The following is an 11,006-nucleotide window of genomic DNA, read 5'->3' as shown; positions in this document are numbered from 1 at the left end:
TCCCACATTATGTAGCAAACAAAACTTTGAATTCCATGGTCATCTCTTTTTGTTTTATCAATCATTTGTTTTGTTTTATATGGCTGACTTTTTTTTTTTTTTTTGTTCTATTTTTTAGTTACAATAGTATTTTTCTTTAAAGACCAAGGAAAATGGTTTTTAAATCTACCAAATCATTCGCCCAATTTTTTTAATAATTTAATTTTAATAAAATTGAGATTCAATTTTTAATGTCTGTAAAATTTTTTTCTAATGACAAGTAAACTTTAGCCTTTTTCATACTAAAATAAGAATATTATTTTTTTATTAATAAAAAAATCATAATTAAAAATAATAAAATAATTCATATTTAATAATTTTTGATTCGATCTGATTCAATAGAGTTGAATTTTTTTTTTTTAAATTAGAGGTCGAGTTGGGTTGGGTTTTAAGTGGTACTACCTGAACTCAACTCGGATATATATAATATATATTTTATTATTTTTTAAATTTAATTTATATATTATATTATTTAATACTTTAATTAAGATATTAACTTAACAAAAATATTATATTTGTATAAATTAAGATGTCAACCTTAGAATATGAGATATAAAATTTAATGTGTAATTATTTGTTGTGTATAATTAAAATATAATTTATACTAAAAATAATATTTTAAAAATATTATACTAAATTAAAATTATTAAATTATTTTTAGGTGGATCGATTTAAATTTATGAATAAATGGATTGAGTCATATTGAATATAAAAAAGATATATTAATATCAAATCAAATTAAATTTGAATATAAATATTAAAAGATCGGAGTCGGGTCGTGCGAAAACTACACTGATTCAATTAGGGAAGGCAAAAAAATTCATACCCAACGGGTTTCGGTCCGACCCGATTTTTTAGGGTCGATTTTTTTTTTTTTTTGAAAATCGAGGGTCGGGTCGGGGTCGGGTCGGGTAGCATGAAGACAAAGTCGGGGTTGGGTCAGGGTCGGGTTTTAGGCAAACCCGACCCTACCCGACCCGATATATAAAAATAATTTTTTAATTAATTTTTTAATTATATATATATTTATATAATGATATTTTTAAATATTTATATTTAAAAAATAATATTTTATTAATTTCGGGTCGAATCGGGTCGGATACTGTTTATATAGTATCGGGTCGGGTTCGGGTATGAAAAAACAAAAAAATTTTCGGGTAGGATCGGGTTCGGGGCGAGCAAAACCCGCCCCGAACCCGACCCGATGCCAACCCTAGATTCAACTCATTGTCTCCCTATTATCTACGAGCCAATGAGTACTAATGGGCTTTAAAGTATAAATGGGGCTACACCTCTTGAAAAACAAGGGTCTATAAGCAACTTTTTGGGCCTTAAAAGTTCAATGACGCCCCTAAAACCCAATGGGGCTTCGCTTGGATATGGGCCACCCACGTTTATCCCTGAAAAGCTAAAACCCGACCGTCTTCTCCGTCGTTTTGATCACCCAAAAGAAAAGGAACATTCCTCCAACTTCACGCTCAAAATTCAGTAGACACTTGAAAAACTCGTAGAATTTGCAAACATTTTCAGAGAAATGTTAAGAGTCCTCTCTTTGTCACGAACCTGTCTCAGGTCCCGCTCCCAGTCCCTCTCCCACAAACCTTCTCTTTCTTCTTCTCTGTTTTCCATTCACTCTTCACCATACTCAACTTCAAAGCAACAAAACAAAGGCACTGAAGACAGTCAAAAAGCCGCCGTTTCACTTTTCAACAGGGACCCAAGTGACCCGCCTCGCCTCTTCGTCGTTCAGCCTCGTCTCCGTCCCGCTACTTTCTTGCAGGCCAAGCTCAACGAGGCTCTTTGTCTAGCTAATTCGCTTGAGGAGCAGCGCGATGGCTACTTTGATTCTGATTTCTTCGATAAGGAGTTGCCTGCTCATGTTGTTGTCCAAAACCCTTCTCTTAAATCTTCCAAAATCCGCGCTGGTATGTAAAATCTCATGGTTTATTTCCTTTTTGACTCACTTTCACTTAGGTTACATTTAATTATTATTATTTTTTGGGGTGTTTAATCATGTTTTTAGACACTGTTTTATTATTATCAATTTTTGGTCTTTGAATTCTGGTTTGTTTTATTTCTAGACACGTATTTTGGACCTGGAACGGTAGAAAACATCAGATACCATTTGAATGCACTGGAGTCCAAGGCAAGGGGCTTCTGATAATCTTATCTTTCTTCTTATGTTCTTCGTCGTGAGCTTATGGTTTTCTTGTAACTGTGGAATTCTTATCCATTACATGATTTTAACAGGGTGAAGTTGATGCAGTTTTTGTCAATACCGTCCTGTCTGGAGTACAGCAACGTAATTTGGAGGCAAGCTGTGGCTGCCAAATTTCTCTCTGTCTTTTTGTTGGCAAGGGAAACTGAAGCTGTACTTCCATGTGTTTTACTAATATCTTACTTGCTATTTTCAATGACAGCGAATTTTGGGCAAACCTGTTTTAGATCGTGTGGGCCTTATAATAGAAATATTCAATGCTCATGCGCATACAAAGGAAGCAAAGCTACAGGTACAATTCTTGGCTTTACTTGGCATGACATTACATTTTGAATTTCACCGTTTGTTTTCTCTATAACTGGTTTTATTTGTTTATTTATTTATTTTGGGGGGGGGGGGGGGGGGTTCACTTGATATTTTGCAGGCTGAATTAGCAGCTCTTATGTACAAGAAGAGTAGGCTTGTCCGTGTACGTGGACTTGATGGACGCAATACTTTTGGAGTTAGTGGAGAAGCTGAAGTTGTTAGTGCACGAGGGTGCGGCCTGAATTTCTTATAGAACAGAATAGGACTAGATTATAAAGCTTGTGAACATTTGTATGTATGGTATATACTCGAGTGAAATCCATGATGATTTGGACCATTATTTTCTCTCTTTCTCTCTCTCTCTGTGATTCTCTCCTGCTCTTCCCTCAATATATTCATCTGTCATGCTCATAAATGCTTGCCATAAATAATTATCAATTCTTTGAATGGTTTTGATTATGCATAGTTATTGGTTGCAGGAGAGGAAGTGGGGGTCGAGGTTTCATAAGTGGTGCTGGAGAAACTGAACTGCAGCTTCAGCGCCGAAGGTTTGCTCTTCATACTAATTCTTACAGATTTCTTGTTACCATCTTGTGTAAAACAAATATTTTATGAAGCTGTCTCTGATACTTATACAAATATGAATGTTTGATGAGTTGCATACCATGTAGCTTTTGTATACATACTTGAGGTTGTTCTTGATGAGCACTATTTGTTCTATTATTATTTTGACTCTACCCTTTCCTCCTTCATAGCTGAATATTGTAATTCAAGAATGTCTGTGCTTCACATACTTCAGTTAATGGGAGCTTAGGATAGGCTGCTTTAGCATTGCCTTGTTGATTATATTCCTTTCTTTCTAAGATGGTGGTAACTATGAAATGCTTATTCTTTTATTAGAGGTCTCTAGCCATCCATAATAATGTATGTTTTATTCATCCCTTTGCCTCTCACCCCAAATTTGGATCTGATTCTTTGGATGTGGCTTGCCTGTTTTCAATCTCTGTATGTTGCTTTTTATATATGAAAATAAATACTAGATACCTGTTATAGTGCTCTGTCATCAAAATACTTATTAACTTTGTGTGTGTTTATATGTTCACTGACTGGAACTTATTCTCAGAATATTGGAACGCCGGAGTCATTTGTTATCCCAGATTGAAGAGGTTCGCCGTACTCGAGCTGTGCAACGTGCAGCTCGTAAAAGACAAGTTGGATTTGATGGCCAAGGTTTAGCTACTGTTGCAGTTGTAGGATACACAAATGCTGTAGGTGGCCAAAATCTGATCAAATCTGCACTTTGTTGCTACCATACAAACAAGTTAGATGTGTTTTATGTTTTTCTTTTCTTCCCTTTTCTCTTGCTCAAACTTTTCCCTCCTTTTCTCGATTAACAGGGGAAATCTACATTGGTTAGTGCACTCTCAGATAGTGATCTGTATAGTGATGTGAGGTATATTTATCCTTAAAAACATTTTTTTCATTGAAGTTAAATTCCTTGATATAAGAAAAAGGGTGATGTTTTTGCCTAATTGGAGGCCTTGATTTTGTGCAGATTATTTGCAACATTGGACGCAAGATTAAAAAGTGTTGTTTTGCCTTCAGGGTAAGATGGTCCACATCAAATCTAATTATCTTTCTTTCAAATTCTGACACACAAAGATGGACATTTCTTTTTAACTATTGATGAGAATACAGTCTTATGTGATTGATCTAATTATACACATGATAATTCAGGAGGAAAGTGCTTTTTAGTGATACTGTGGGATTTATATCAGAATTGCCGGTGCAGGTAACTGATAAGCATGAGTATATGTGTCACTAGTCCCTTTTTTCTTTTTTCTTTTTTTGCTATTTTTGGTTGTCATTTGTCTTTTTCACTGATGGAATTTTCCCATTATAGTTGGTGGAAGCGTTTCATTCAACCTTGGAAGAGGTAGTGGAGGCTGACCTCCTAGTGGTATGAATGGATAACCTCTCCTCTCTTTTCTTTTTTTTTTTAATTATTTATTGGTAAGCTGTAGTTCAGAGTTTTTTCTTCTTGTGCATATATAAAAGCAGATTCTTTTAAAGTTCCTGACCTTATCATCATCTTTTATCAATTAAAGCTGATTAGCACCTGTGAGCAATACTTTGGTTATAGAGTTTCTCTCTCCCCCTTTGTTTAAAAGGAGCTTAGTTCTAAAATGCAGATAAATTAAAAGGAAAAAAAAAAGACAAATATTATTTATTAACGAAATTGCATCTTTCTCCTTAAAATTTCCTAAACTTAGATATTCTTATGCTGCTGAAGCAAGGAACCTTGGGAAATGAGTTTCAAATAGATTTTATGAAAGAGTTGAAAAGGCAGTAATCTTGCTTAAAGAATATTGATATCTGCCTCTCAGTCTTTTCCTCTTTATACTGGCTTTGGCCTAGTGGCTTGTTTACCCTCTCAAGTAGTAGTTGCAGACTTGCAGTTGCCAAGGCTTCTACAACTCTGATATATCCTCTCTAAGAGATTGATTTATCATGCAATCAAGGCTTTGCTATTACTAAAAATTATTGTGGCTGTTCTTTTAAGCAGTCTCTTTCTAAATGAATTTTTCTTTATATGATCAAGTTGCCATAGTAAATCATAAATACAATCAGCAAGCTCTGATGAGTAATACTTGAAAATGATTAATGTAGACTTATGTGCATCAGAATTCAATTATCTTTTCTTTGGGTACATAATTTTATATGAAATATCATCCCTTGAATCAGAGAAAATCAAGATTGCTGTCTCTCAGACTGCTGATGGATTTTTCAAATGTTTCTGCAGCATGTAATAGACTGCACTGCACCTAATCTTGATGAGCATCGTTCCACAGTGTTGCATGTTCTTCAGCAAATTGGAGTGTCAGAGGAGAAGCTTCAGAACATGATTGAAGTCTGGAACAAGGTACTTTAAGTCTTTAACACATTCTTTAGCTCTCCTCCCTTCATAGATTTAAAAGAAAAAAAAAATCAAGAAGATATCTTCTAACTTTGCAATCTGCTCAGATTGATTATGAATATGAAATGGGTGCTAATGAATATACGGATGATGTTGAAGATGTTGAAGATGTTGAGATCAGCAATATCTCAGGAGCAGAAGATGTTGAGACTAACAATTCTGAAGAAGAAGATTGTAATGTGGCATATGAGCTATTAGATGGGAAGTCAGTTGATAATAATCTTGATGATATTGCTGATGCTGATGGTAGCGATGTATTTAAGCCTTCGCCTGGAGACGTTGAAGAGACTATGGATGACAAGCAAGGTGATTACTCTGATGGCTGGTTGTTGTCAGGAGATGACTCTGCGGATAACTACTGGAATAACCTGAATGACCAGCAAACTGAGACCTCTAATCACTTAAAGGTGGAACAAGATTCTCAATCTCAACCTCAGCATGTCCCACACGTCAAAGTATCTGCCCTAACTGGGGTGGGCTTGCAAGAACTGTTGGAAATTATTGATGAAAGGCTTAAGGTGCAAGATGACAAGCTGAAGTCTCAAGAAATAGTGGAAAGCAGTTTCTTTGATCGAAAATGGAGGCCCCTTCGAAAAGAGGATGAAGAGGTAGCAGTTGAACAATGATAACAGCAGGCAATTCATTTCCTTCACTCTGGTAGGTATCAGCAATATCATTCTATCAAAAAACAGTTGAAAGCCCCGATGGCATGGATTGTGAATAAGCCAGAGAAACTCCAGATTATTCTTTTCCCTTGCTCAAGTGTAGCAGAAGAGCATGCTCCATGACGTATGTGGAATTTTCTATCCAGGAGTTTCGGGCTGCCTAGGACATATCTATACTGTCTCATAAATTTTATTTGGCGTGAGGGCTCAAACTTTCACGTTTGTCCGTAGGTTTTTTTGATGCAGTTCCTTGCTTGCAATTTTGTACCTATCAAAGATGTGAATCCCAAATCTTAGCATGTGCAGAAAGCAAAATTTTATTGACCTTTCTGAGATAGAATTGAGTTATGCTTCTTTGGCGATGCTATTAAACTGTGGGGCATTTGAAGAATAACATTAATTGCGACATGGTTGGCTGTCTGACTGTCAATGAAAATGATATAAAGGTAAACCTTTTGCCAGAAAAAGCTCCCCAGCCTGCCACTACAAAATCCAGCTAGCAGCACTCCCACCAACCCTCAGTGGCTTCCATCAACTTGCCACAAAATGCAATGACTGTAGCTAATTACTTACATAATTTCAAAGACCTTATTTATAATGTCTTGTACTGTTATTTTCACAGAAATTGTGCATTACTGAGTGTTCTTACATTTTTTTTATGGAGGTGTGTTTTAAATGTACAGGTTTTGTTTGATAAATGTTTTTTTTTTTGTTTTTTTTTTTAAAAAACATAATTACTGGTTTTGTTTGGTAAGTGTTCGAGTTTTTTAGATAACAATGAAAGAAAAAATAAAAAGTAAAAAATAATAGAATTTATAAGTGTCCAATCAATCTTAAGATTAACTTGGAAATTGTTACTACACAGAGGATTAAAATTTAAGTTTTTTTTTTGTTTTATTTAATGTTACAAGAAAAATAAAGACATTTTATTCACCTAATTTTAAGAAAATGATAATCATGGTCCAGCGCGACTCAAGCACCGAACGACGTCGTATGCGTCACCGACGCGCTGATAACTGTATGACAAAAGCGCGCCGTATAATGGCGATAAATTTTTCTCAGACACGGATTTTAGCAAAATGGTTTTAAATCCCAAAAGAATAAAGCGAAAACAAAAGGCCAAAACACATACACACAAAACATTCACAGATCTAAGATCCAAAATCCGAATGCCCAATTTCCGTTTCTTCATCTAAGGTGAACTTTCCACTGTCTCTCATCATTTCCTTCATTTTTTCTTATATTCAAAGCTTTCTCATGCTTTGGGTCTGCTTTTCATTTCTCATTTTCATTGTTTGGCAATGAATTTCAATGTCTGTTCTTTCCATGAAGAAGCTAAAATTTTGTGTAAATCTGTTGCTTGTTTGTTTGGTACAGTGTGTGAATAATAACAATAAAGTTTTAGAAGAGAGTATCAACCAACCATGTCAAGGAGGCAAGTAACTTCCACACGACGCTTTGTCGACACCGGAAACTTTCCCTTCGCTGGTGCCTTACATTCCAAATCCCGATCTTCTCCTATTTTGTCCATCGGTCTTGTCGTTGTGGTATATCTATCTATCTTTTTTTTTTGTACTTCTTTTCCTTTTTTTTTTTGGCGAAATTAACTAATGTAATATATATATATATATATATATATATTTAAATAACTTTCAGGGAGCTATCCTTCTTATTGGCTATGCCTATAGTGGCTCAGGTATTCTTCATGTTTTTGGGATTTTGTTATTTGGTTTTTCTTGCTTTGTTGTTCGATATGCTAATCTTATTAGTTCAATTAATTGGAAATACTGTTCCTTTTGGGGGAATACAGGTAAATTCCGAGGTGAAGCAGTCAGCCGGATCGAAGGTAAATTCTTTTTTACTTTGTTCCTGATTATTGGATTTGATGTTTACGATTAAATTAACTTGTGAAGTTACTGTTTTGTATTTAATTCTTATTAGTATGTTGTTGTGATGTCCCATTATAACTACATAAATACTTAGCGGATTTGCTAATGCTATGTTTGGGTGAGTGGATTTGGATTTGTTTTGTCCTAATATAAATTGTGAGGATGAATTCACACATCATGTAAAAACAGTTAAGATTCAATACAACTATGTCTTTGAGAGGGTATAAAGAAGGTAGATTTTAGATTCAATGGAGGCAATCACAATATTTTGGAAACAAATTTGATCTTAGAGTCTTGCTTCTACATCTCATTGTTGTCAGGCTCACTTTCCTTTGATACTTATACCATAGAACAGTCTCTTACCAGTCGCCATGATCTTCTCCTTAACTGCTTCTTAGAGGAATAAAAGTTGAAAGAGAAGGTAGGACCCAAAAATCTTCATTCCCCATCATTTCATTTTATTGCGGCCAGAGGAATAAAAATGTACATTACTGGTGGTTATATTAGGTAACTATGGTTTAATTGCCCTGTGTCAAGTGGAAGATTCAAAGTGTGTGGTTATAATGGAATTGCAATGCTTTGCAACGGGTATATTTTCATTCAGTGTGACCTTCCAAAAATCAATTAGTTTCTTTTTTTTTTTTATAGGTGACTATTCATGCACACTAGAAGTTCAGAGGGCAATACCTTTTTTAAAGAAGGCCTATGGTGACAGCATGCACAAGGTTTTGCACATAGGCCCTGATACCTGTTCAGTGGTCTCTAAACTTTTGAAAGAAGAGGAAACTGAGGTCTGGGGCGTGGAACCGTATGACATAGAGGATGCCGAAGCAAATTGCAAGAGTCTTGTGCGCAAAGGCATTGTCCGTGTGGCAGATATCAAGTTCCCTCTTCCCTATAGGCCAAAGTCATTTTCTCTTGTTATTGTGTCAGATGCCCTTGATTATTTGTCTCCAAAATACCTGAACAAGACTCTTCCTGAGTTGGCAAGGGTGGCCTCTGATGGTCTAGTTGTTTTCACAGGTTATTCCTTACTCTTTTAAGTTGCATATAAATTATAAAATTAGAGTTACTCTGGCAGAGAAAGTGCTTTTATACAGATATCTTTGCTTATGAAGATAATTGCTTCATAGATAAAGAGTTGTTTCTGGTTGTAACTACACAAAAATGTCATCTCTGTCTCTGTCTAACATGCATCAGCAACCTAGATGGCTTTGCAAAGAAAGTTGATATGATAAGATTTTTATTCATTCTTTGATTCCTTTTCATGTCATGCCTGTGGCAGACCAGTCACATGCCTCACACATGCTAGCCCAAATGTATATGAATTACTATAATAAGCTAGATGCTAGACAATTCTTCCCTATACTAGCATTTAATTACCAATCTGGAGCAGTATTACCATTTAGAAGACTTCCCTAAAGGCTATAGGTGCAGCCATGGGTGATTTTTTGATGGATGTAGTACATAGTCTCTTGATTTTCTTTGGCAAGCTGAGAGATTTATCACAACCTTTCTCCCCTCAACAGATTTGGTCCTTTTGTTTGATTTGAATGTTAACTGTTTCAGTTTTGTTGTTCAGGTTACCCTGGTCATCAGCGGGCTAAAGTGGCAGAATTAGCCAAATTTGGGCGGCCGGTCAGTCTCTATCTACTCCTTATAACAATAGGGTTTCGAATTGAAATAGGCTATAGTATATCTTTTAACTTCCATTTGATCAAAATTGTTACACAGCGTTTTTTGTTTCAGTGAATCTGGTTTTGGGATATTGATATTATCATATCCTGTTGGTTATTCAGACAGACTTTCAGTTACAGAATAAATAGTTGTTCTGACCAAAGTATTGATAACATTTTATAGTGATTAGTTGGAACTCTAAGTAGTCTAAAATGTTCAGCAAGAAAGAGGTCCAAAACTTTGGACTTTGCTTGCATATCCTTTAAGTTAGGGACTGGTGATAAATTTGAAGTTTCGAGATGTCTAGTGGGAGCAAAGAATACATCAATTATAAACGGATATGCACATGCATTATCACCAAAATGGCTGGGTGGAGTTCATATCCTTGTTCTACCAATTCGGTTGTGATCTCTGTTTCTGAATTATCACTTAGCACTAACACTGATGTCCCAAGTTGGCCTTATCATTGACGTATCTGTTAATTCTTGAAGGCTAAAATGCGGAGTTCATCTTGGTGGATTCGCTTTTTTGTCCAGACCAGTTTAGAAGAAAATGAAGCTGCCATTAAGAAGTTTGAGCAGGCTGCATCAAAGAGGTCATACCAGCCAGCTTGTCAAGTGTTCCACCTTAATCCATACCACTGATATAAGAGGAATTCATTAGGATCAAATTTCATTTATTCCGGTTGTCATGCATTAAAGGTGAAGTAAAAAATATCTTCAGCTCTCATATGAAATCTAGCCTGTCAGGTAACTAATTTTGGTAAAAGAGATGTTGGTATCACTAGTTTTGTGCCCTTAACATTACAAACTTGATATTTATTAATTTAATTGATGGGAAATTTACGGTTATTTGTTTTTCATACATTCATTTCTATCTTATTTTAATTTGTACCTGTGGAAGTCGTCCAGCTTTGCGTTAGGGAATGCAGCTCTTTTTACCACTATTTCTATTTGTCTTCATTTTCTATTTTAGTTCCCGACCTGTCCAGTAGTCTAGCTCTTCAAACATCCAATCCTCTCCTAACCATTTCCTGGAACAAAGCTAATGCTTTCGCACTCCTTTAATGCCTGCCCATACGCCACGTTCATCGAATTCCGGGACACTTCATCTTTACCCTCTCCCCTCTCATGCAAACCCCGCTTCGCCTCCTCTAATAAACCTTTTCTATAACACGAACACATTACTAACCGAAGTATATGAATCAAACCCACCCGAAACCACAAACGCAATGC

The 11,006-nt window shown here is 35.6% G+C and overlaps 2 protein-coding genes across 3 annotated transcripts; both read left to right on the top strand.

Annotated features, from left to right (window-relative positions):
• Positions 1–1,473: 1,473 nt before the first annotated feature.
• LOC111292652 (GTP-binding protein, HflX) lies at positions 1,474–6,885 on the top strand. The gene is made up of 13 exons (XM_022885137.2): positions 1,474–1,964; positions 2,121–2,185; positions 2,290–2,352; positions 2,460–2,549; positions 2,682–2,794; positions 3,043–3,111; positions 3,687–3,831; positions 3,961–4,016; positions 4,119–4,169; positions 4,301–4,355; positions 4,467–4,523; positions 5,367–5,486; positions 5,588–6,885. The coding sequence occupies exons 1-13, from the start codon at positions 1,574–1,576 to the stop codon at positions 6,164–6,166; spliced, it is 1,854 nt and encodes a 617-aa protein (XP_022740872.2). The 5' UTR covers positions 1,474–1,573; the 3' UTR covers positions 6,167–6,885.
• A 360-nt stretch (positions 6,886–7,245) lies between these two features.
• Positions 7,246–10,633, top strand: LOC111292397 (putative pectin methylesterase CGR2). 2 transcript variants are annotated; one of them, XM_022884777.2, is made up of 7 exons: positions 7,246–7,402; positions 7,583–7,752; positions 7,862–7,901; positions 8,016–8,051; positions 8,743–9,117; positions 9,677–9,732; positions 9,844–10,633. In XM_022884777.2, the coding sequence occupies exons 2-7, from the start codon at positions 7,630–7,632 to the stop codon at positions 9,844–9,846; spliced, it is 633 nt and encodes a 210-aa protein (XP_022740512.1). In that variant the 5' UTR covers positions 7,246–7,402; positions 7,583–7,629; the 3' UTR covers positions 9,847–10,633. The 2 variants fall into 2 exon arrangements, with proteins under 2 accessions (XP_022740512.1, XP_022740510.1); XM_022884775.2 differs by having other exon boundaries at positions 7,267–7,402; positions 7,581–7,752; positions 10,263–10,633.
• The last annotated feature ends 373 nt before the right edge of the window (positions 10,634–11,006 follow it).

This window comes from Durio zibethinus, chromosome 10 (assembly GCF_047325235.1).
Source record: "Durio zibethinus cultivar Kanyao isolate XHJ-2024 chromosome 10, ASM4732523v1, whole genome shotgun sequence".
NCBI lineage: Eukaryota > Viridiplantae > Streptophyta > Magnoliopsida > Malvales > Malvaceae > Durio > Durio zibethinus.
Note: the sequence above shows the minus strand (reverse complement) of the source record. Positions and strands in the feature narration are given on the sequence as shown.